The sequence below is a fragment of the Phascolarctos cinereus genome, unplaced genomic scaffold (assembly GCF_003287225.1).
Source record: "Phascolarctos cinereus isolate Bilbo 61053 unplaced genomic scaffold, phaCin_HiC Scaffold_726;HRSCAF=1367, whole genome shotgun sequence".
Lineage (NCBI taxonomy): Eukaryota > Metazoa > Chordata > Mammalia > Diprotodontia > Phascolarctidae > Phascolarctos > Phascolarctos cinereus.
Window position 1 is genome coordinate 204,346,592 of NW_027556098.1, and position 26,552 is coordinate 204,373,143.

A 26,552-nucleotide genomic window follows, 5' to 3' on the forward strand; every position below is an offset into this window, starting at 1 on the left:
TATTTTTTATTGTTCAGTTGTTTCAGTCATGTCATTGTGACCCCATTTGGGGTTTTCTTGGCAAAGATACTAGACTGATGTGCTATTTTCTTCTCCAGTTTATTTTACAGTGGAGGAAACTGAGGCAAACAGGGTTAAGTGACTTGCCCGGTGTTACATAGCTATTAAATGTCTGAGGCCAGATTTGAACTCAGGAAGATGAGTCTTCCTGACTCCAGGCCCAGTAATCTATCCACTGTGTGACCTAGCTGCCCCTTAACACCTATGCATATCATTAAATACATATTATACAAAGAATGAATGAATCAGATTACCCTGGAACATTTATTTCATTATAACAGATTATTCTCAGTCTTCATTGTTTGTTGCTCGCATATGCAGAGCTCTCTACTCGCACAGCATGTTCATATTTACTTCCTTGAAAAGAATCAAGTTAACATTCCTCTGAAATAGTTTATCTTTTGTTTTGTTTTTGTTAAAGATAGATCTTTTATTCTCCTTCCACAGAGCATGGAATAGAGTTCTTGTGAACATATAGGTGCTTAAGTTTTTTTTTTTATAATGAGTATGTAAACTGCTATTCCTAATAATGAGGCTGTGAAAAAACTGGTAATCATAAAAATACAAGAGGGCTCTGATACATTATTTATTCATTCATCTATGTATTCATTCCTTCATTCATTCATTTATTTATGCATTCATTCGTTTGTCTGTTCCTTCATTTGTTTGTCTATGAGTGTGCATGGATGTGTTTACCCAGCAAATGAGGCAGTTAGAGCAAATTATCTGTAACATACCTCTTAGTTCTGATATTTTATGGTTCTGGAGGGGAAAAAATAGACCAGTCTGAGACTCTATACCTGGGCAAAATGCAAGGTAAACTTTAGGGAGCTTTCTAGGAGGTAATTTGAAGCAGGATGATAATACACCTCCTCAGGTATATTAACTAAAAAAACACATTTTCATAAATTTAAGGAATACTCACATGGATTTCTATATGAATTCATGAAACAAATATTAGTATATGCTGCCAAGGCATTTTGTTTAAATTCTAAGTAGTTAAAAAAAAAGGCATGAATATATTTAACAAATATTTCACCAGGTAATTAATTACATAATTGAATTTAACTTTGAGTTCTTTATATTCCAGTGTTACATTGAAGTCTAACCTTTTAAAAAATGAAATATGGATCTGAGATTTTTACCTTGACCATTTGTACCCTCTCCACTCTACAACAGGCAGCTGTGTTATGGAAGAAAATACACTAGATTTGGGGGCAGCTAGGTGACGAAGTGGATAGAGCTCCGACAGTGTAGTTAGGAGGAGCTGAGTTCAAATCTAAACTGAGACACTTAACACTTGCTAGCTGTGTGACCCTGGGCAAGTCATTTAATCCCAATTGCCTCACCAAAAACAAAACAAAACAAAACAAAAAACCAAAGCCAAAATACTAGATTTGGAATCTGAAGACCTAGATTCATGTCCTTACTTTGCCATTTACCAAGTTGTCTGACCTTGTAGAAGGTCATTTAATTTCTCTGTACTTTCATTTCCTTATCTGTACAATGGGAATAAAAACATCTCCCCTACTTATCCATCAGGGTTAGGCATGAGGACCAAATGAGATATTGCATGAGATACATGCACTTTACAAACCATAAGGAATTATATGGAAGGGAGGCAGAAATACTGGGCCAGGAGGGACAATCACCAATCAGGACAGTGGAGGCTCAGAGCAGAAGTTTCTTTTTTTTGTTTGTTTTTGTTTTTGTCTTTTTTGGTGAGGCAATTGGGGTTAAGTGACTTGCCCAGGGTCACACAGCTGGTAAGTGTCATGTGTCCGAGGTCAAATTTGAACTCAGGTCCTCCTGAATCCAGGGCCAGTGCTCTACCTGCTGGGCCACTTAGCTGTCCCCTAGCTGCCCCCAGAAGTTTCAAATACAAAGAGTTAACATCCTGGGCTTGGTCTCTTGTGTGAGTTCAAGTAGGCCCTTGGCAAAGCTAATGAGAAGATAGGTGAAGAGGAGAGAGTGAAGTGAGATCCTTCACATTGGGAGTGAGTCTCTGAAAAAAGTTTCATCAGATTATGGAATTGCCTATATTCCATTTTGATGAATTATGTTCAATGATAATGTATTTAGGGTTTATTTAAGGTACCTTAAAGCTTATCTGGGGCAGCTAGATGGTACAGTGGATAGAGTGCCAGGCCTGGAGTCAGGAAGACTCATCTTTTGAGTTGAAATCCAGGCTCAGACACTTACTATTTTGTGTGACCCTGGGCAAGTCACTTAATGACTCATAAGCTGTTTCCTCTTTTTAAAATGTGAACAATTAATAATAATAATAAAACTATTGTGAGATAACATGTAAACCTTAAAATGCTAAATAAATGCTAGCTTGTTATTATTATTATTTTCTCTCTCATTAGAATAAAAGTTCTTGAAGGTATAGATTGTTTCTTCTGTATTTGTATGTGGCAATTTGCCTGGCACATAGTGAGTGCTTAATAAATGCTTGTTGATTGAGATATGCAGAGACCCAATTCTCAAAACAGAATTAATAGTATTTATTTAAATAAGGCTGCACAAGGGCAGCTAGGTGGTGCAATGGATAGAGCTCTGGCCTTGGAGTCAGGAGAACCTGAGCTCAAATCCAGCCTCAGACACTTAACATGTACTAGCTGTGTGACCCTGGGCAAGTCACTTATCCCTGATTGCCTCACCAAAAAGCAGAAAAAAAAAGGTTGCACATCAGATTGCATAGATATAATTACCAAATGCCACTGCTGTACTTCAGACATGAATTATATATCTGAATTGAAATCTGATATCTGTGGCTAGGTAGTTAACACAGTGATCTGGAGGAAGCTCATGGTCTAACAACCAGGTTGTTCTTATGTAACCAAGTATCACTTTTTTATTTAGTGTTTTATTTTTCCCCAGCTACATGTAAAAACAATTTTAACATTTGTTTTTAAAACTTTGATCAAATTCCCTCCCTTCCTCCCTTCCCACCCCCCACCCCTCAGTGAGAAGGCAAGCAATTCGATATAGGTTATACATGTGTAGTTATGCAAAACATATCCATAATAGTCATGTTGTGAAAGAAAGCATAGACCAAAAAAAAAAAACCATCAAGAAAAATAAAGTAAAAAAATATGCTTCAATCTGTATTCAGATACTCTGGGGCTGGATAGCATTTTTCATCCCAAGTCCTTCAGAGTTGTCTTGGATCATTGTATTGCTGAGAATAGCTAAGTCATTCACAGCTGATCATCTCACAATAATGCTGTTACTTTGTACACAGTCCATTTCACTTTGCATCAGCCCATGTAAATCCAGGTTTTTCTGAGGAGATCCTGTTCATCATTTATTATAGTACAATAGTATTACATCACGATCACATACCACAATTTGTTCAGTCATTCTCCAGTTGATGGATATCCCCTCAGTGTCCAATTCTTTGCCACCAGAAAAGAGACACTATAAATATTTTAGGACTTATAGGTCCTTTTCCTTTTTGTTTTTTATCTCTTTTGGGATACAGACCTAGTAGTGCTATTGTTAGGTCAAAGGGTATATGCATGGTTTTGTAGCCCTTTGGGCATAGTTCCAAATTGCTCTACAGAATGGTTGAATCAGTTCACAACTCCAATGCATTAATGTTTCATTTTTCCTACATCCTCTCCAACATTCGGCACTGACCTTTTCTGTCCTATTAACCAATCTAATGGGTATGAGGTATTACCTCAGAATTGTTTTAATTTGAACTTTTCTAATCAATAGTAAATTAGAGTATTTTTCATATGGCTTTAGATAGCTTTACTTCATCTGAAAACTCCATATCTTTTGATCATTTATCAATTGTTGAAATGGCTCTTATTTTTATAATTTGACTCAGTTCTCTATATGTTTGAGAAAAGAGGCCTTTATAAGAGAAACTTGCTTCAAAATGTTTTCACAGTTACTATTGCTTATTGTGTTTTCCTCCATCCTATTTCCCCCTCTATTTATTCTATTCTCTTTTCACCCCATCCCTTCTCAAAACTGTTTTTCTTCTAACTACCCCCTCCCCAATCTGCCCTCCCTTCTACCACCCCTCCCTCATCTCCTTTCCCTCCTACTTTCCTGTAGGGATTTCTATACCCAATTGAGTCTGTATATTATTCCTTCTTTGAGTCAATTCTAATGAGAATAAGGTTCACTCACTCCCCTCACCTCCCTCCTCTTTCCCTCCACTGTAAAAGCTTTTTCTTGCCTCTTTCAAGTGAGATAATTTACTGCATTTTACCTCTCCCTTTCCTTTTCCCCTAGCACATTCCTCCTCCATTTTTTTAGATATCATCCCTTCATATTCAACTCATGCCCGTGCTCTCTGTCTGTATATATTCCTTCTACCTGCCCTAATAATGAGAAAGTTCTTATGAGTTACAAGTATCATCTTCCCATGTAGGAATGTAAACAGTTTAAAATTAAGTCCCTTATGATTTCCCTTTCCTGTTTAATCTCTTTATACTTCTCTCGAGTCTTGTATTTGAAAGTCAAATTTTCTATTCAGTTCTGGTCTTTTCATCAAGAATGCTTAAAAGCCCTATATATCATTGAATATCCATCTTTCCCCTGAAGGATTATACTCAGTTCTGCTAGGTAGGTGATTCTTGGTTGTAATCCTAGCTCCTTTTTTCCCTTGGAATATTATATTTCAAGCCCTCTGATCCATTAACATAGAAGCCACTATTGTTATCCTGATTTGTGGCTCCATGATACTTGAATTGTTTCTTTCTGGATGATTGCATTATTTTCTCCTTAACCTGGGAGCTCTGAAATTTGGCTGTAACATTCCTGGGAGTTTTCATTTGGGATCTCTTTCAGGAGGTGTGATTGATGGATTTTTTCAATTTCTGTTTTACCTTCTGGTTCTAGAATATCAGGGCAGTTTTCCTTGATAATTTCTTGAAAGATGATATCTAGGCCCTTTTTTTGATCATGGCTTTTAGGTAGTCCAATAATTTTTAAATTATTTCTCCTGGATCCATTTTCCAGGTGAATTGTTTTTCTAATGAGATATTTTACATTGTCTTCCTTTTTTTTTCCATTCTTTTGGTTTTGTTTGATTTTTCTCTTGATTTCTCATAAGGTCATTAGTTTCTATGTGCTTAATTCTAATTTTTAAGGAATTACTTTCTTCAGTGAACTTTTGTACCTCCTTTTCCATTTGACCAATTCTACTTTTTAAGGAGTTTTTTCTTCAGTGAATTTTTGTGCCTCTTTTTCCATTTGGCTAATTCTGCTTTTTAAACCATTCTTCTCCTCATTAACTTTTTGTACCTCTTTTACTATTTGGCCTAGTCTGTTTTTTAATGTGTTATTTTCTTCAGTATTTTTTGTATCTCCTTCACCAAGCTGCTGATTCGTTTCTCATTGATTTCTTGCATCACTCTCATTTCTCTTCTGAATTTTTCCTCTACCTCTTACTTGATTTTCAAAATCCTTTTTGAGCTCTTCCATGGCCTGAGACCAATTCACATTTTTCTTGGAGGCTTTGGATGTAGGAGCTTTGACTTTGTTATCTTCTTCTGAGTATGTGTTTTGTTCTTCCTTGTCACCATAGTAACTCTCTGTGGCCAGATTTTTTCTGTTTGCTCATTTCTTCAGCCTTTTTCTTCATTTCTTCAGACTTTTAACTCTTTGTTACGTTGGGGCTCTGCTTCCAGGGTGAAGGGGCACCATCCCAAGCTTCAGAGGTTTTGTACAGCTGTTTTCAGAGATGCTTCTAGGGACCTGTAACTTTTCAGTGTGATCTAAGGAGAGGTGTATTTACTATTCTCCTGGACTGTGCTCTGGTCTTCAAGTGACCATAAGCACTCTTTTCTACCCTGGAACTATAAAGAGGGTCCCTGCCCAATGTGGCCTCAAGTTCTGCTATACTAGTACTCTTCCTTGCCCTGCCCTGGGACTGCCACCCAGGGCTTCAACCAGGATCCAAGTATGGGCAAAGCAACACAGTCCTGCCTCAATGCTAGCGAGGAGATTCCTATAATCTCCTTCTGAGTAGTTGTTCAATGCCCTTACCATATATGGGCTGAGAGCTCCAGAAGCAGCAGCAGCTGGTGCTGCTTCTGATTCCATGGTTCCGAGGGCCTGCTCCTGTTTTAGTGGGGCCAGGGCTGTGCTGGAGTGGCCTGTGCTGGACTGTACTTCACTCTCACCCAGGTGTGCAGACTTTTCCTGCTGACCTTCTAATTTGTGTTTGGCTGGAAAATTATTTTACCCTGTCCTTTGTGGGTTCTGCTACTTCAAGAATCGTTTTATGCCATTATTTAAACATGTTCAGAGGGGTTTTGTGGAGAGCTTCACTGAGTCGCTGCCTTTTTTCTGCCATCTTGGCCCAAGTATCACTTTTGAGAAGAAATGCCCCAGTGCTTAGATAAGAAGGATGGGAAATGCTGCTGAATGTCAGACTCCTACAGATACTTCAAAGCTGAGTTTGAGTAGCAGGAGTCCAGGTTTACCTCTAGTCTTCTCACTTGACTCTGTCTAGAAGGTGGTATAGACTTCCAACTTCTCCGCCTGTTGCCTCTAAAATCAGCACATTTACTTTTCCTTAGGTCTGCTCAAGGACTATTTTTTGCCGAGGAATACAGAATAACACACTGGGTTTTAAGTTAAGGCGTGGGGGAGGAAGGAGGAAATAACATAAGATATCTTATTTAGAGGAGTGGAGAACCCTGGCTTTCAGTGAAAGCACAAAGGAGACATAACTTCATTGGTGTGACTACACTTTATTCAAGGGTATCAAAATTGAGAGGGTAATGATCCTTCTGGGCTTTGAAAATCCAGGAGTTTTGCCACCTTTTTGTCCTCATTGTACTACTACTCTGATGAATGTTGTGTATAACTGTGGGAAAGTATATTCTGGGCTTTAGGGAAAATGTTTTTTGTATCAACTCTTTTTATGATACCATCTTAGTAAATGCCTTTGCTAAATACTAGTTAAGTCTACTCACTGACTGTTAATTGGAAGCAAACCAATGGGGGCTTGTGAGCTACCATAGTGGGAATAGTCACCTGCAGTGTTATACTGATGATTATTCTGATGATGGTGATAATGATAGCTACCATTTACGTAACGCTTACTTTTTGCTAGGCACTGTGCTAAATGGTTTACAACTATTATCTCATTTGATCCTCACAATAAACCTGGGAGGTAACTGCTATTAATATCCCCATTTTACAGAGGAGTAAACTGAGGCAAATGGCTGTTAAGTGACTTGCCCAGGGTCACGCAGCTAGTAAATATCTGAGACTGGATATGAATTTAGAACCAGAGAGCCACCTGTTAGGGGCCCAAATCTGTGAGTGAAAGTGAAAGTTGGAGGAAATGATCAAGAGGAGGTATTACTTTTACATGTAAGAGATTAATATTAAGTTTAATTGTGTTGTTTCCAGATTTACTTTTTGTCCATATTAGAAATTTGTACATTTGCCCATCTTTAGTTCTCCATAATTCCTGAAAGATGAGTGATTCAGCAATCCCATATACAAGTTTATCCAATATTTGGAAGGGAAGAGAATAAGCATTGACATAATATCTACTATGTGCCAGGCACTGTTCTAAGAGCTTTATAAATATCTCAGTTGATACAACAATCCTTCAAGGCAGATTCTTTTATTATCTCTATTTTACAATTGAAGAAACTGAGGCAAACAGTGGTAAAGTGATTTGCCCAAGGTCATACAGCTAATAATTGTCTGAGGTTGCATTTGGACTCAGGTCTTCGTTACTCCAGGCCCAATGTTCTAATCCACTGTGCTACCTAGCGACCCCTAACAGTAGCTGCCACTGGGCATAATTTGCCTGACTAAAGGGGCTTGAGAGGCAGCTAGCTACTTCCCTTACCATCTCTTCACTTATTTGAGTCTTCAGTTTCTTGCTTCCCCATCTAATACCTTTTCCATTATACCACAGAGACTCCTTCCTTTCTCTAGCGCAAAATAGCAAGACACTTTAGATGGTAATTCCATTGAGAATATAGATTTAGGAGTAGAAAAGACTATAGAAGTGATTGAAAGCCCTCCAGGTTTACAGATGAAGAGATAGAGACCTAGAAAGATGAAATTTCTTGACAAATGAGGGAGATAATAAGAAGCTGAGATGGAAATCAAACCTAGGTCCTCTGATTTCAAATCCTATCTTTTTTTTTTCCTCCCTCCACTGTCACTCTCTCCCCTTGAAAGGGACCTGCTAAGTGTGGAAATATTTGGGAATTACAAAAGTACTTATTCCTCAGATTGCCACCCCAGAAATCACAATTACAGAAATGATTTGATGAGTGCCAGCATGATTCAGCTGCACACTGCCAGACTTGGAGTCAGAAAACCTGAGTTTCAGTCCCAGCTCTGCCTCTTATCACCTGTGTGACTTTAAGTCACTTAAACTCTGTGGGTCTCATTTCTTTCATCTGTAAAATGATGAAGTTTAGATGAACTTTACATTATTTTTCTTATTTTTAGGATTACCTGGCTATATTGATATATGATACTTGGGGACATTTTCTTTTGTGAATTCATAAACTTTAGATCCTTTAAGGCACCATGTGTGAACTCTACCCCATCTTAAAATTGATTCCTTTGAAATGCATCAGATCTCCTCCTGGAATTTCACGGTGATATTGATTTAATAGGAATATGGTGAATATATCAGATCTCAAGGAGACTATATCTGATAATTTATATTCAAACCTACAAAGATCATTCTGATTACTCTTTGGCAAAAGAAGATTCCTGAAGTGAGAGGCTTAATTCACCCAAGCAACCCCTGGCATAATTTCTTTTGATTTGAGCACAGCCTCTCCTACAAACACACAAACACATAGCTTTCCTCTTTTGTTTAAGTTTTTATCCCCCCCTCCATCAATACAAGTTTCATTGCATAACCTAAAAAATCCTAAGCCCCAAGTCAATTTTACCAGTTTCTTTTTTTCACAGACTGTGTTTGTTTTTCTTTCTCTCTTTGCAATGTCTTTTCTCTTGATTTGAAACCACATTTGGGTACAGACATTCAGGAGGTAGTCACCCATTGTATTGAGCATTCTTATTTTTTAAACTTTTCCAGCTCTGGTCTATTTCACATAGACTTCTACCAGTTGAAAATGGCATTTTCGACCTCAGCCAAGTGTAGGTTATTAGGTTATGAGTGCCAAAAATGATGAGTCGTCTCCACACTTCTTCCAGAGTGAATAAAAGCCAGATTGTAAAATAATTACAATTTCTTGAAGCGGAGCCAGCAACACAACCCTGATCCATCCATCTTCATTAATTTGTATATAGTTCTTATTTTCACAGAACAAACTTTCGGAAGGTACTCACATGGGAATGCTGAACCAGCTGCACAACTTTTATTTTGAAGAAAAAAAAAAGTTGAGCCTCAGAGCAGCATGTTTTAAAGACGGGGAGGGACTTAGTGTTTCAGAACTCTTGACCAGCGTGTGGAAGAAGTGGGCTCATGGCTGGAATAACCTAGGGTGTTTCTACCTGGCTAATACTTGGCAGCTTCCCACTTTCCTTGTTCCATTTCTGAGGGTCCGGCGCACTTTTCTTGCCCAGATCAACTTGACTCTCCAGTACTGTTTTGCACACCCTACTCCGTGGGGGAGTGCAGCAACGTGCCTGTCTTATGTGGCCTCTATGGCCACATTGCTCAGCTGCCAGGGAGAGAGGAAGTTTTCCCCAACTATCAAAAAAAAGGAGAAAAATCTCTTCTTTTCCCTGTGCTCTTAGCAGCACAGTAGCAAAGGACAATCTCCTCCTTGGATTTTTTTGGAGTGCTTTCCAGGAAGAAGTTAACTCTCCTCCTTTAAATGGATGACCATGTTACCATCAAGAAAAAACATCTCCAAAGACCGATTTTTCGGTAAGTGATGCTATAGCTGCCAAATGCAATAGCTTCTCTCTGTGTGTTAATTCAGGGCTTTTTGGAGCCTAAAGCAAAGCGAAGTAGCAGAATGTGTCAGAAGTTTTAACATTCTGTTACAGCGCCCCACAGTAGATGGGCTTGCAATTTAGACTGGTAACTAAATTAATTCAGGACTCATGGACAAGAATTGTGTACACATTCTCTGCTATCAACTTTACCAGGGATTTTTTCTCTCCCCTTAATCTTAGCTGGGCATTAGGAGGAATGGCAAAGTGCTTAAGAAACTTTTGAAACGTTATGCAATCCCTTGTTATTTTCCAAGGTTTCACAGTCCTCTAAATGCAAAACATTGTTCTTGGTTCATTGAACTGATTATGTTCAGGAGGCAATGTTTCAACGTCTGGAATGCTACACCTTCCCGAGGTGCTCGCTTGGTGTGTGGGGATAGGTTCTTGACGTCCACAGCCCTCAGAACTGCTGTGTAGATTTCACATCCCGTGTAGGTGGAAACACCCTCATTTCAGGGTAACAGAAGGAGATTTCTGGAATAGTGAAGATGTAACTAGTTAGTTGGTCGGGACTAAACTTTCTTGGCTGTTTGTTTTAGGTGATGACAGCGGTTTCATTGATGTGTGTCTTGTCTTGGTTTTCTATGCATTTTAAATGCCGGATCTGCATGGTCTCTTAGTACCTGAGTATTGAATGACTGGGAGTACTCCTGGACTTGTATTTCTGACAGGAATTGTTTCTGATCCTTTAGAACATGAGTCAAAACAAATAAAAACTGGAATAAGCCTGAGATATTTCACTCTTTTACTTTCTAAACAATAATATCATAAACAGGATTATAAGAATAGTGGAGATAATAAAATCCAAATTGCAGCTTACAAGTGAGTGATATAGAATTAATTATGGATAATAGGTTTTCCCAGAAGGAATTTCAAGGAGCTCAGATTAGTAGAAAGTTTGAAACTGGACCATGTGGAGCTGAATACTGTATCACAAATAGCCATGCCTGGATAATAATATGTGTATAATAACTGAAACAATGGATGAGAGTGAGTGGCACATTGTAAACACTTAATAAATGCTTGTTTCAGAGGTTGGAAATGTATTGCATTTAACTAAATACCACTTATTATAGTCAATATATTGCAAGTAAATATAGATGTGTTATATGTATACATGCATATAAACACACACACACACATATGCAAATCTCATACAACCATAGAAACAGACTAAAATTATCTATCCACCTGAGAGAGCTAGCACTAGGCTAGAGCTGTAGGATGGAGCACTTGCCTGGAGTGAGGAAGACCTCAGTTCAAATCTAGTCTTAGGCACTTAGCAATTGTGTGACTCTGGGAAAATCACTTAAATTTTCCTGCCTTCAGTTTCTTCATCAGTAAAATGGGGCTAATAATAGCACCTACCTAGTAGGGGTTGTTGTGAGGATAAAATGAGATATTTGTACAGTGTCTAGCACATAGTAGTACTTCATAAATGCTTGTCCCATTCCCATTCTCATCTATGTTACCTGGAATTTACTAATCCATCTGTCATGTCATCAAATCAAAAGAGACTTCTAAGCCTTTCTCCTGGTTAATCTGTTCCTTCTTGGAAACACATGTATGGAAACAATGGATAAGGAAGATATCATTCTTTCTTAAAAGGAAGTATGAGCAATGCGCTAGAATGATTCTTAGAAGAATTTGTATGGTGCGTCCCTTGATTCTGTCTTGTGCCCCCCCAACTCCATTCCTTCTACCAAAGGACTCGAGTCTGCTGTAATTACATTTTTAGTTACATAAATCCACAGTTGCCCTCAGAAATATGACACAGTTGTGACTCTTAGCTCTTGATCTACTTTTCATTCATCTGTGTGCCCAATTGAACATTATTAGATATTTAGGTGCCTGAGGCAGTTGGGGCGGGTATTGCTTAATTAATTCCTCATTTATCATCAGTCATTTTCAGTCATGTCTGTCTCTTTCTGACCCCATTTGGAGTTTTCTTGGCAAAGATACTGGAATGGTTTTTCATTTCCTTCTCCAGCTCAATTTACAGATGAGGAAACTGAGGCAAACAGTTTTAAGTGACTTGCCCAGGATCACACAGCTAGTAAGTATCTGGGGACAGATTTGAAGATGAGTCTTCCTGACTCCAGTCCCAGAGCTCTATCCACTGAGCCATCTTATCCATAAGCCCTTTTTCATTCTTTGGTCTCCTAGAAGTAATGAACCTGATTCTCACAGGATCTCCTCCCCCTCTCACCAAAATTTATAATAATAATAACCAAAATTTGTAAACCATTTTAGGGCTTACAAAGCACTTATCCCCCAACCCCAACATTATGATGAAGTTAATATAGGTTATCTCCATTTTGCAGATAAGAAAACTGAGTCTAGGAAAGGTGAAGTGATTTGCCCATGGTCTCACAGAAAATGTTAGAAATGTAAGAACTATAATCTATGTTTCCTGATTCCTGGTCTAGCATTCCTTCTACTGTACCACAATTTACCCATTGCAAATACTGTTAGTATACTACTTGCTAGGTTGAACTTATTGTTTTCGTTTCCTAAATAGCACTGTAGTGGTCTGGAAAAATTACTTTACATTTCAAAAATGCCGCACTGACAATAGAATAATTTAAACCTGTCATGGAAAGAAACTCTTGACTGAAAAAATCACCTTGGGATGGATATGGGTGGATAAATAAGGATGAGTGAAATGGGTTGTTAATTATATGTGGTGGTGGTGGCAGTGGAGTATGAGGAGAAGGAGGAAGAAGAAGAGGAGAAGGTGAAAGAGGAGGAAGAAGAGAAAAAAAAGAGGAGTTGGAAGAAGTAGAGAAGGAGGAAGTGAAAGAGGAAGAAGAGAAGGAGGTGGCAGAAGTGAAGGAGGAGGAGGAAGAAGAGGAAGAAGAGGAGGAAGAAGAGGAGGAGGAGGAAGAAAAGAAGGAGGAGTAAGAGGAAAGTGTCTTGTAAGATCAGAGTAGCCAGCTATGATTCCCTGGAGAAAGTTTAAGGCTAGTCTCTGGTAATAGAGCAACTTTCACTTCCTGTTTGTTCCCTCAAGGGTGTACTGCATGCCCATCAGATACTCACTGGCTTAAAATAGCTGCTGTGTGCTCCCTTGAGGCCCTAGGGACATGCTATTCAGAGTTTAGGCATAACTGGGAGGAAAGCTCTATTTGGCTTTGTCACCAAACCTACCCAGGTTCCCTGTTCCCTCATGGTACCCTCCCTTACCAGAACTGTAACACATTTTTCCAGGCCCTTGTATTATCAAATTTGGAACTGCTTCCGGCACATAAGGGGTCAATATGATGGGATTGCTCTCTCACATACACACACATATACTGCATAAATATATATATATATATATATGTATGTGTGTACATACTTTGCTGCTATTTAATCATTTTTCAGTTGTGTGTGACTCTTCATGACCTTATTTGGGGTTTTCTGGGTAAATATACTGGAGTGGTTTGCCATTTCCTTCTCCAGCTCATTTTGTCCAATAGGAAACTGAGGCAAACAAGGTTAAGTGACTTGCCCAGGGTCACATAGGTAATAAATGTCTGAAGTCAGATTTAAGTCACAAAGATGAGTTTTCCTGACTCCAGGACTGGCACTCTATCCACTGTGCCACCTGGCTGTCTCTGTGTATACATATACATATATATGTATACACATCCACATACACACACACACACACACATATGTATATATATAATTTTATGTTTTACAAAGACTTTTCCTCACAAACAGGCCTACAAATTAGGTAATTGAATGATTATTATTGCCATTTTTCAGCTGAAGAAAATGAGGGTCATGTAGGTTAAATTATTTGCCTAACGTCACAGGGCTAATGTGCCAGCGCTGAGTCTAAAACTCATCTCTTTCCCTACCATGACATATAATGGAGGAGCCATTGGAAGGAAGCCAAGAACCTGGAACACGCGAGGGGCAGCTGAGGGCAGGGCTTAGAACAGTCTCTTAGGATGAAGGACAACTAAGATGGCTCACTTCATGGGCAAGGCTAAGAATCCAGTTCTTAGAAGTCAAAGGCCACATTGAGAACAGGGGTGGTACATACCTGCAATCTCTGGCAGATCACTTAAACTTGGGAGTCCTGAGTTATAGTGGGGTCAAAGCAGATGCATGTACCAAGCCTGCCACCAGTACGATGAGCCTCCCGATAGCGGGGAGGGAACCAGGCTGCTGGCACAGTCTGGAAAAGGAACAGGTCAAAGCTTCCCTGCTGATTAGTAGTGAGATTGGGTTCATGAGTGGCCCCTGCACTTTTAGCCTTGGTGAGGTCAGGGAAGAACCATCTCAAAAAAAGGAAAAATAAAGGAAGAAGCAAAGGGACAGCCAAGGAGTTAATCCACAAGGAAGAGGCCAAGGCATCACTATTAGAAAGAGACCAACACTGAAATAACGACTGAGTCATGGGTTCGGAAGTCTGTGGACAAAGCTCAGATTAGATATTGCGTCATGGAAACAGCTCTAGTCCTGGAATCAGAAGGCAGATTCAAGTCCTGGCTCTGACACTTGCCAACTTTGTGATCCTGATTAAGTTCCTTAACCACTCTGAGTTTCTCTTACTTTATCTGTAAAATGGGAATAATAATCCCTGATTCACCTACCTCAACGGATGTTATGGGGAAACACTTTGTAAATATTAGAAAGCTGCAAAAAATGTGAATTACTATTACTATAATTATACTAAAGAAGTTAAGAGCCAGAGACTAGGTGAGCCAGGGTCTGTGCCTAAAGGTAGGCTTAATGAAGTCAAATCAAAGTACTTATTAAGCACCTTCTAGGTGCCAGGCAATGTGTTAATCACTGGGGATGCAGAGAAAGGCAAAAGACAACCCCTGCTTGCTGGGACCTTATAGTCTGATGGGGGAGACAATAGGTAAATAAATATATACAAACAAGATATAAACAGCATGAAGTGGGAGGTAGTGAACAGAAGGAAGCACTGGGATTAAGGGGGACTGGAAAAAGGCTTTCTGGAGAAGGTGAGATTTTAGCTGGGCTGTGAAGGAAGCCAGGGAAACCGGGAAGCAGAGATAAGAAGGGGGAACATTTCAGGTATGCTGGGACAGCCAATGAAAATTCCTAGAGTTAGGACATGGAGTGTGTTGTGTGAGGAATAGCAAGGATGCCAATGTTAATGGATCAGAGTATGAGGGAAAAATAAGGCATAAGAAGACTGGAAAGGTTTAGGATATCTGATATGCCAAATTCAGGTCACAGTGGGGTCAAATTGCTTCAAAGAAGCTGAAATGAGTTCACTTCTTTTTGGAAGGGGCAGGAATTTGCTGATGACGGCATCAGGCATTTAGAGGATCTTTGGGAGAGGACCTCTGTGAGACTTAGATCCACCTCAAGTCCTAACTCTTAGAGCCCTGTGTTTGAGTAAATCATCTCATCCTCATCTAATGCTTTTAACGGTTATATTTGGGTTATTGGGGTATCCATGCCACGTAATCTATTTTTATTTCAGCAGGAGCTTTTTGAGTGGGATAAGAATGGATACTCACATTTTCTTACTCGTATCTTACAACAGTCCTCTGAGATAGGGTCTGGAGGAACCATTATCTCTGTTATATAGAGGGGAAAAACTGGGTCAGAGAGTTTAAGTGATTTGTCCATGATCACACAGTTAGTATCAGTAGTGGGATTTCAACCCTTGTCTTCCTGTCTCCAGGACAAGTACTTGATCCTCTCTGCTAAGCTTCTTCCTTAGCCAAAGGAATGGTTCCAACAGGAGAAATTCTTAATACCCAGTGACTATCTAGTAAGGGAGCCTAGATTTTTGGTGACTTTCAAATCACATACTGTTAGGGGTTACCTCCTAATAGTTATGGTCTTGTGTTTGAGAATGTACAGCCCAGTTAAAAATCCCAGCCCCAGAAAGCAGCTCACTGTCATACATAGCACATTTGGGGAAACTGATAGGAAGTATCTGATTTTCTATTTTAGTGATTAAAGTATGTTTTAGTGGAAGAAGGGAGAAAGAAAGCACTGGATTTGGAGTTAGATGGCTCAGGTTCAGATCTCAGCTCTTCTACTAACTAGTTTTATGCTCTTGGTCAGGTTCTTTAGCCTCCCTCAGCCTTATTTTCTTCATTAACAAAAAGGGGGTGGGGTTAGACTAAATGACCTCTGAGGTCTCTTCCAGCTCTCAAACCATCATTCTATGAACATCTCAGGTTGTAAGGGAACGTGCACCACCAATTAATTATATGGGAAGGCTTTCTTGTCTGCCTAGTTGTAAATCCTTTCATTCTTTTCAAATTTTGGGTATTTACTGATCTTTTTACATGTTTTATCCCTCTGGTACAACATAAGCTTCTTGAGGGCAACGACTGGTCTCCATTTGTCTTTCTATACCCCATGCCTAGTGCAGTACATTGCATGTAGTAAGCATTTGGTCAATTCTTGTTGGATTGCATTGAAATGGATCATTACCCTAAATTCTAGAAACTGGGAACGAACTAGAGAGATTTTTTTTATTGCTTTTTGGTCATTTTTTGTTATGTCTGATTCTTCATGATACTATCTGAGTTTTTTTGGCAGAGATACTGGAATGGATTGCCACTTCCTTCACCAGCTCATTTTGCAGATGAGGAAACTGAGACAAATAGAGTTAAGTGACTTGCCCAGGGTCACACAGTTTAAAAGTGTCTGAGGCCAGATTTGAACTCAAGAAGAGTCTTCCTGAATCCAGGGCAAGAACTCTATCCACTGTGACATCTATGTACCAATTCGTGGGGCCTATTTTGGATCTGGCAAATGATATTTATCTTTTGTTTTTAACTGAACCTGTGATTTCATAAATGTAGAAAGCTCCCAGTGGGGAACTGCCTTTACCCATGTAGATCAATATATTCTTTGTGATGTATAGTCTTAGAACTTTCTTGGGGCTCTCAGCTATTAAGTAACTTGCCCAGGGTTACATAACTAGCATATGTCAGAGGTAGGTCTTGAACCCAGAACTTCCTGCTTTCCTTGTCAGGCTCAAATAACAGTAGGAGAATTAGCCACCATGTAGCAAGGCACAAGAATAGACCATTTATTATCTAGTTCTTGTCTCAAGGAACAACTATATCTCTCCAGGAAAAACTTGACAAGACTCTGGACTAATCAAAAGTAATATAGCAGTCTTCTGGGGAGTGACATAAAAAAGAGGTCAACACTGGATACATTTTAATGTCACTTATTTAAATACATATATTTTTAATGTCATGGCATATGGACTTTTATTTTGTGATGTCAAGTCATATGTATTGTAGTGAAGGCTTAAAGCCTTAAATGCACGAGGCTTGGAATTAAAAAGCCCTGAGTTCAAATACCAGACTCAGACACTTACTAGTTGCGTAACACTGGGCAAGTCAGTTAACCTCTCTTTGCCTCAGTCTACTGGAGAAGGAAATGACAAACCACTCCAGTATCTTTGCCAAGAAAATCCCATGGACAATATTGACATTCTGTGGTCCACAGGGTCATAAAGAGTCAGGCATAAATGAACAACAATTTCCCAAGAGGGAGTGGCTGAGGGTGAAGTTCAGACCTTGCTTTTGGACCATGCATGCCTCCTTGCCCAACAACAACAATTAACATTTCCACAATGATTTGCAGTTTGGAATTGACTTTTCACATACATTATTTACACCTCATAACAACCTTGAGACTTGATAGGCAAGACATTGTTCTCTTCATTTTAAAGATGAAGAAAATGAAACTTATCTGCAAAGAAAAGGATTTGCATATAGCTAAAAAGTGTAATGTTGGGATTCAAACTTAGTTTCCATGGATTTAACCATCTCTATGCAGATTATTCCGAGATCTATATATTTAGCCCCAGCTTCTCTCCTGAGCTATAACTATAGCTATAACTATAGCCATACATGTCAAAATTCCTCTTGGAAATCTTGAACTAGATGTGTTATAGGAATATTGCACACATAGACACACACACATATACACAAACATTCATGTGTACATATATGTGTATGTATGTATGTGCATATACACAAATATATATACATAAATAATATATAAGGAAAATAATTCCAGATGTATTTTTATTAATGTCTGAGAGACAGTGTGCTATATTTGACTTGGACTCAGGACGCCTAGATTTGAATTCCAGGTCTGATATTCTACTAGTTGTATGACCATGTGGAAACCTTTTCACCTACCTTTCTAAATTTCAGTTTTTCGATCCATAAAATAGTAATTCAGTGCTTAAATTCCTAAGTCAGTTTAGGAAGGAAGAAAGGAATTAGCCATTTATTAAGCACCTATTATGTGTAAGGCACTGTACCACTTTAAAAATATTATCATTTTTTGATCCTCACAACCTGGGAAGTAGGTATTATTATCATCTCTATTTTACAGTTGAGGAAATTGAGGCAGTTGTTGTCGTTCAGTCATTTTCAATAGTGTCTGACCCTTTGTGACCTCATTTGAGGTTTTCTTGGCAAAGATACAATTAGTAAGCATCGGAGACCAGATTTGAACTCATATTAATTATCTGAGAGATAGTGAAGAAGGTGCTTTGCCAAGCATAAAGAGTTATATTAATGTGAGCTATTGTTTGTAGAAAAGGAGCAAGTATTTGGCATGATTCTCAGAGCTACTACTAGATATTGTGACTGGGGATGATTCACTTGAGCAGAACTAGGTAAAGCCAGCAATGGTTTAGAGAATAATCCAGGTACAGGTGTAGTTGCAGAAGGAAAAATGGCAGCATATCCCCATAGAGTCAGCAGGAGGTTGGGTAGAAGAAAGGCCCTGTGAGACATCCGCACCCAAATTTTAGCACCATTGGGTAAAACCCACGTTGCCATTGTTAAATCATAGTGTTTACAGGCTTTGAGGTCATCTTGGATAGTTGCTTCCAAGTACTTTGGGAATGTGGAGAGAACATAACTTTCCATTGATAGGAATGCTCTGGTAACCTATAATGAAAAGAAGCAAGTGATTTTGTATCAAGTGGGAATATGAATTTTTGGTCCTTTGGCACAGAACCTGAAAGAAATAAGAGCATGTCAACCTATTAATCAATCAGTAAGCATTTATTGAGCTTCTGCTATGTATCAGACACTGTTTTAGGTTCTGGCACTCAGAGATAAAATCAAAAAAAGGTCTGACCTTCATAGACCTTACCTTCTATCAAGGGAGCAACATGTGCTAAATAGATCCAAAATCTCCACGAAGTAGGTAAATGATAATTTTGGAAAGTGAGAGAAGACACTAGCAGCTTTGAAGTAAGGAAGGCCTACAGTAGGAGATGGTTCTTGAGCTGAGCTTTAAAAAAAACCCCTAAGGCTTACAAGAGGTAGAAGTGAGGATGGAGAGTGCACTCCAGGCACAGGGACAGTCTTTGCAAGGGCACAGTGACGGGAGATGAGGATCTCATGTAAACAAGACATCAGGCACAATGAAAAGCAGGCAGTGCACTTAAAAGTCATGAGTACACTCCATCTTTGGCTTCTATAACTTTGTGGCTTGATTTTTCTGAGTATTAGGAGGATAAGGAACTCTGAGTTTGCCATTAGCCACTGCTCAGTCTTTTGAGAGAAGAGTATAATGTAGTAACTGAAATGAGAATCAGAAAGACCTGGGTCTGGTTGTTACCTTGCTATTTACTAACTACGTGACCTTGACTGAGCTGTGACTTCTTTATCTGCAAAATAGGGATTATGATCATAAACTAATAAATGTAAAATGAGATTTACTCTCAGACTGATTAAGGGAGAAGTGAGAAGAATTAGTACCATTTTGTGGACTGAATATAATTGATTTTTGGCCCATTGATGTCTTAAAAATTATTTTCAAAACTATGTGCCTGGAGAAGAGAATGAGAGGGGAGGGGGGCAATAGATGTCTTCAAATATCTGAAGGCTTTTGTATGTGAAAAAGTGATTAGATTTGTCTTGTTTGGTCCCAAAATGAAGAAGTAGGAGAAACAGGTGGCAGATTTAGGAACAGAGGTAGATTTCAGATAGATATAAGGAAAATGTTCCTAATGATTGTTGTTCAGTAGTTTAGTTGTGTCTGACTCTTTGTGACCCCATAGACCATTGCATGCTGGGCCCTTCTATCCTCCACTATCTCTTGAAGTCTGTCCAAGTTCATGTTAATTGTTTCCATCACATTATCTATACATCTCATCCTCTGCCCCTTTTCCTTTTGCCTTCAAACTTGTTTGGCATCAGGGTCTTTTCCAATGAGTCCCATCTTCTCATTATCTGGCCAAAGTATTTAAACTTCAGCATTAGTAGTTGACATTACAGTTAATAGCCTGATTAATTTCTTTTGAGTACTGACTGATTTGACCTCCTTGCTATGCAAGGGACTCTCAAATGTCTTCTCCAGCACTACAGTTTGAAAGAGTCAGTTCTGCGGTGCTCAGCTTTCATTATAGCTAACTCTCACATCCATACCTTGCCACTGGAAAAACCATAGCTTGGACTACACAGACCTTTGTTGGCAAGGTAATGTCTGGAATTGTCCAAAAGTTTTAACTTCCTTAAGAAGTATTAAATTGCCTGTCACTTGAAGCCTACAAGCAAATAGCCACTTTCATATTTTCAAACAGTTTATGCTCAGGTAAGGATTGTGTTAGATGGTCTCTGAGATGGATCTTGACTCTGAGGTTTTATTTAAGTAGACATTCAAGAGCCAGAGCCTCTGCTTTTATTCTGATTGTGATGATGCTGTGAAAGTATTGAAGTATATATAGGAAACACTCATCAGTATTAATGTCTGAAAATTTGCTCTAGAGTCATTTTCTATTGAGAAAGGCTGCTGTTATGTCTACAAGTGCAATAGAAAGATGTTTGGTTGGTCCACTGTTATATAGTTCTGTTAAGTGACAGAGAATTAAACAATAGATAATTTTTATTGTCCCCTTTCTAAAGCCAGCTTGCTGTGGGTGGATAATGTTACTGGATTATTTTATAGTCTTCTGGCTTGTATAATAAGTGTTTGCTGTATAATTTTAAGACTCTGTTCAAGAGACTTATTGGATTTTACTTATTTGGGCCTTGCTTGTCAAAGAAAAATCCTTGGGTTGTTAATCTTTAGGATGAAATTTTATTAGAATTAAATTGATAGTTGATGAATAAAAGTTTGAAATAGGTAATGGCAATGTCTGCTTCCATCATAATTTTGTTCCACTTATTTACTAGAAATAATATCATGATTTATCTGATGGAGAAACTGGGATGCAAGAAAATGGAAAATGAAGTACCGAACTCTCTGTTTGCAGGCTGTTATGATAATGAAAGTTATGAATTCTCAATGCCCATTTATTAGGCATTTGATGCTGAAGCTCTGACTGCATGAAGCTGGTATTGTCTTCAGGGGCCTCCCTAGATTGGATTATGAAACAGTCTTAGTTTCCCTCCAGCTCCCATTTCAGTGTTCTTTGTCATCATCCTATCACCTTCCCTTCTACATGAAAGTATGCTCATGTCTCGTTTATCTGCAAAAGAAATCTTCATTTGATCCATCTATCCCAGCTAGCTGTCATCTCATATCCCACCTCCCTTTAGTGTCTGAACTCTTTAAGGGGCCATCTATAATTAACGTCTCCACTTTCTCTCATCTTACTCTCTTCTTAACTCTCTATAGTCTGGTTTTAGACTTCATCATTCAACAAAAACTAATCTTTCCAAAGTTACCAGTGATCTCTTAATTGACAAATCTAGTGACCTTTTCTCAAGCCTCATCCTTCTTGACCTCTCTGCAGCCTTTTATACTATCAATCGCCCTCTTCTCCTTGATACTCTGTTTTCTAGTTTTTTGTGTGATCCTACTTTGTCCTGGCCCTCTTCCTACCTGTATGATCATTCCTTCTCATTCTCTTTTGCTTGATCTTCATCCAGGTCACAACTCCTCACCATGGGTGCCCCCCAAATGCTTTATTCTGGGACCTCTTCTCTTCTATATCTATACTATCTATCTTGGTGATCTCATCAGCTCCCATGAATTCAATTGTCATCTCTATGTAGATGACTGTCAGGTATAGGTCTTCAGCCCTAAACTCTTGGCACCCAGTCTTACATTTTCAACTGCAATTGGCAATCTTGAACTTGATGTTCTGTAGACATCTTAAAACCAACATGTCCAAAACTGAACCCATTATTTTCCCCCAAACCCTCCTTCTTCTTAATTTTCCTATTACTGTGGAGGGCATACCATCCTCTCAGTCACCCAGGCTCACAACTTAGGTGTCATCTTTAAATCTTCTCTCTCTCTCTCTCTCTCTCTCTCTCTCTCTCTCTCTCTCTCTCTCTCTCTCTCTCTCTCTCTTCCCATCCTGTCTGTTAGTAATTTCTGTTGACTATATTTTCATATCATTTCTCATAAGGCACCCCTTTTCTCTCCTGACACTGCCACCATCTTTGTGCAGGCCTTCATCACCTCATGCCTAGGTTATTGTAATATTATTCTGATTGATCTCCTTATCACAAGTATCTCCTCACTCTAGTCCATCCTTTACTCAGTTGTCAAATTGCTGTCCCTAAAATTGAGGTGTTACCATGTCGCCCCCCTCAGTTTAACAAATTCCAGTGTCCTCATCACCTCCAGTATCAAAAATAGTCTTCTGATTGGCATTCAAAGCCCTTCAAAACTTATCCTTCTCCTTCCTTTTCAGCCTTCTTACATCTTACTTCCTTCCTCTTTGACCTCACATTATCTGGCATTCAGCAACACTGACCTCCTTAATATTATTATTATTATTATTATTTTTTTTGCACAAGACACTCAGTCTCTAAACAGTGAAACTTTTATTGGTTATTCCCATGCCTGGAAGGCTCTCCTCTTCATCTAGATTTCCTAAAATCCTATCTAACAGAGGAAGCTTTTCCTGACCCTTTTTAATTTATCTTGCCTTCCATTTGTCAATGATCTTTACTTCATCCTATGTAGAGAATGTTTGTACATGGTTATTTGCATACTATCTCCCCATTAGACAGTACGTTCCTGGAGGGCAGGGACTGACCTTGATATTTTCCTTTCTTTGTATCCCTAGCACTCAAGTCAGTGCTTGGCACATCAGTGGGTGCTCAGTAAATGCTTGTTGATGGACTGATCTGTGATTTCATCATTATAAAAAACTCCTAGAAGAGGAAATTCCCTTTATAAATGCAGTTCCTCAACTTCTTTGAAACTTATAGAGAATTGCCTACAGCACTGAAAGATTAAGTAACTACCCAAGTTCACACAGCCACTATATGTCAGAAGGCAGGACTTGAAACCAGGATTTCCTGGTTTGTAGGCCAGATCTCTGACCATTATTCCATGCTGTCTCTCCTTGCTTTTAGAGTCATGTGCAATAATCCTTGCCAAAGTACTCTGTAGGCTAAGGATATTAATAATTAAAATGGAAATCCTAATGATAAAAATGCCACTAAGACCCAAAGGGCTGAATCTTTTAAATCTCTTATGATGGAATTCCACATCATGGGGTTGCTGTTTTGAGGCAGAATAAATCTCTCCAAGGTTTTCATGTGGGTTTCTCCCTCCTCTGGCAACATATAAGGCTGGCCCTGACTGCATTTAAAAAGAAAAGTACCTTGCATTATCTTCTCCCTTTCTTTATTGCTGTCTGGGCTTAGGCCCAGGCCTTATGTTATTTGGAATTACAGAATGAAGAGGTAGATTTGCTCTCTACTCCATCAATTCAAGTATCTCCCCTGCCCATTCCTCTCCCTCCCTCCCAGTAGCTAAAGCCAAAAAAAAAAAAAGCGTAATTTAAATTTCAAGCAAAAAGAGAAAGTACCTACAACTCAAGCCTTTGCCTCTCTTTTGCAAGTGGCTTAAAAGAAAAACAGAGTTCTGGGAATAGGCAATCTATTATTTCCCATGAAAATGTTAATTCTCTTTCCTGAAGAGAACACCACTGCCATCCTTGGTACAACTGCACTTACAGAAGCATTTGAAGTTGAACTGGGTAGTAGTTTTAGATACAGAAACGGAGATAGAGATGGATACAGACAGATATATACATATGTACATACATGATATGGAACTGTATTTATATATGTATAACTACATACGCACTATATATATATATGTAGTTATATAGCATGTATGTATGTGTATATAAATGTGTGTATGTACATATATATGTATATTTTAAATAAAACAGCATTTTTCATGAACCAAAGTGACTAAATTATATACTATGAAAAGGCAAGGAGGGAGATGGAAGAATGAAAGAGCAGCCCACATTTATGAGCCTAAGAACATGAAGATATTAATTTCATTTCAACAAATTTTTATTAAGCACCTACTGTGTGCAGAACACTGTGCTAGGAACCTAGGTAGATAAAGTAAGACATGCTTTCTATCTTTACAGACTTTGCAGTCTAGTAGGGGTTAGGGAAAAAATTTTTTAAAAGTGTAGGTAGCTATAATATGGCGGCTAAGTGATGCAGAAGATAGAGTGCCAGGCCTGGAGTCAGGAAGATTCAAATTCAAAGGTTCAAATCTAGCTTCAAACACTCTCCAGCTGTGTGATCCTGGGCACGTCACTTAACTCTATTTGCCTCCATTTCCTCATCTGTAAAATGAGCTGGAGAAGGAAATGGCAAACAGCTCCAATATCTTTGCCAAAAAAACCCCAAAACCAAATGGGGTCACAAAGAATCAGAGATGACTGAAAAAAAGACTCAACAACAACAATAATATACATTATGTGACTGAGAGACACACAAAAAAAGTGCTATGTAAGATCCAACATGGAACATTGTTATTTACCAAGGAGATCAAAGGATTTACAGGAGCTGTACAGATGAAGGAAGGAGCAAATACCCCCACATAGGGCATAATGTGTGAAATGACACAGAGTTGCAAAAGTACAGGTCACATTTGGGAATAGAGAGTAATCTAATTTGGATAGAGAATAGGATTTATGGAGAAGAGTAATTTGAGATAAATCTTAATTGTAGGAGGCAGAATTCCAGATTGACAAGCTATATAAATAGGAAAGAGTATCTTGATGCGAGTATGAAGCATTGATTGGAGGTAAAAACCTGCTCAGAGATTATTGCAATGCACTAGGCAGGTGTCTATGCAGGCCTAGCATAGCAGTGGTTGGAATTGAAAGGATGAGATATATTTAAGGAATGTTTCAGATGTGGATTCAATATGATTTCACAACTAATTAAATATGAGAGGTGAAGGAGAAAGGAATCCTAGACAATCCCTTAGTTTCAAACTGGGAGACCAGTAACAGTGGTAGAAATTATTAAGTCAGGATGAAGAAAAATTTTAGGGAAGAAGGTAATGAATTTAGGGATGTCAGATACCCAGGATGGTGATGAGCCACTTGTTCTAAAGCAGTTTTATATTGCCAGTGTTAGATGAAATTGTTTTTAAATCCCGGGCCTGAAATTTCCAATATGTGAGCTACTCTTGAGAATAATTGCTTGGCCAAATCTGATTAAGCACTCATAGGCCTTGTCTAGGTCTGTATTGTTGTTGTTGTTGTGTCAATTGTGTCCAACTCTTCATGAACTCATTTAGGATTTTTTTTTTTTTGGTAAAGATACTGGAGTGGTTTGCCATTTCCTTCTCCAGTTCATTTTACAAATGAGGAAATGGAGGCAAACAGGGGTAATTGACTTTCCCAGGGTCACACAGCTAACAAGTGTCTGAGGCTAGATTTGAACTCAGGAAGATGAGTCTTCCCGACTCCAGGCCTGGCACTCTATTTGTACACCACGTGGCTCCCCAGGTGTACATTAGGGAATAAATATTAAATTGTAACCTGAGGTTCAAGCCTGGACATTTGCATAAGACTGTCCTCACTGATGATAAGAAATATCATTCAATGTTCTTGCCTACACAAGAGGCTGAGTTGTCAAAATCTCTAGAGAGGAGAGGTTCTTCTGGTTTTCATTTTCAAGAGATGGCATATGTGGTTCTAGGCTTTGTTCAGGGAGAGGCCTCTGGAAGGGGAGAAAAATTTGGGAAGGAGCCCATTTATAGAAGATCCTATGGCTATATTCAGGCTTGAACATTGGATTCAATAATGGTTGTTCACAGGTTGGTCAACAATGAAATTTAAGAATAGACAGTGCATTTAGAATGCCAATTAAAAGAACAGAGCTACTTCCTGTGTTTGATTAACTGCTCATCTAAAAGAGCGACCAAAATAAGCAAACATGATACCCCAAAATATAGAACTACCAATGAACCTTGAGGTGGGGGGGGTAGGCCAGATGTTGTATTGGTTATTTGTAGGATGTAATGGATTAATGCAGGTGCTGATTTCAAAAACTGGAAGAGATTGGTTGTGGTTGCATGAAACAGGAAGTTGCTCATGCATGTGGCTTGAACAGAGACTCGGAGATAGAATTTAAGTTCAGGAGTAATGGGCCAAAAGAAGAAGTAGTGTGGTGGATGCAAACTGAGGAAAGAACAGATATGCTGAATGTTCTTTTCGCCATTGGTAAGATAGTAAGGGACTACATAAGGCTATGGACAAATATGTTAATAAATCGATGAAGATTTTGTTTAAAGGAAGCCATCAGAGAGCGTGAAGATTATCCAGTGGTAGACATACAAATGAGAGTATAATTTCAGGGTAA

The 26,552-nt window shown here is 38.8% G+C and overlaps 1 protein-coding gene across 3 annotated transcripts in view; it reads left to right on the forward strand.

The window, feature by feature from the left end:
• PDE1A (phosphodiesterase 1A) overlaps positions 1-26,552 on the forward strand; it is a 462,055-nt gene that overhangs the window by 95,168 nt on the left and 340,335 nt on the right. Inside the window, exon 1 of one of the 3 annotated variants that reach the window (XM_078146948.1) lies at positions 9,147-9,913. The exons of 1 other annotated variant lie outside the window; for it this stretch is intronic. Coding sequence is in view for 1 of the 2 variants with exons in the window: in XM_021006391.2 (XP_020862050.1) it covers positions 9,861-9,913 (53 nt within the window). In the remaining variant the exon portion in view is untranslated. Of the gene's footprint in view, positions 1-9,146; positions 9,914-26,552 lie in introns of those variants that run through there. One more of the 3 variants, XM_021006391.2, reaches the window with a different exon arrangement.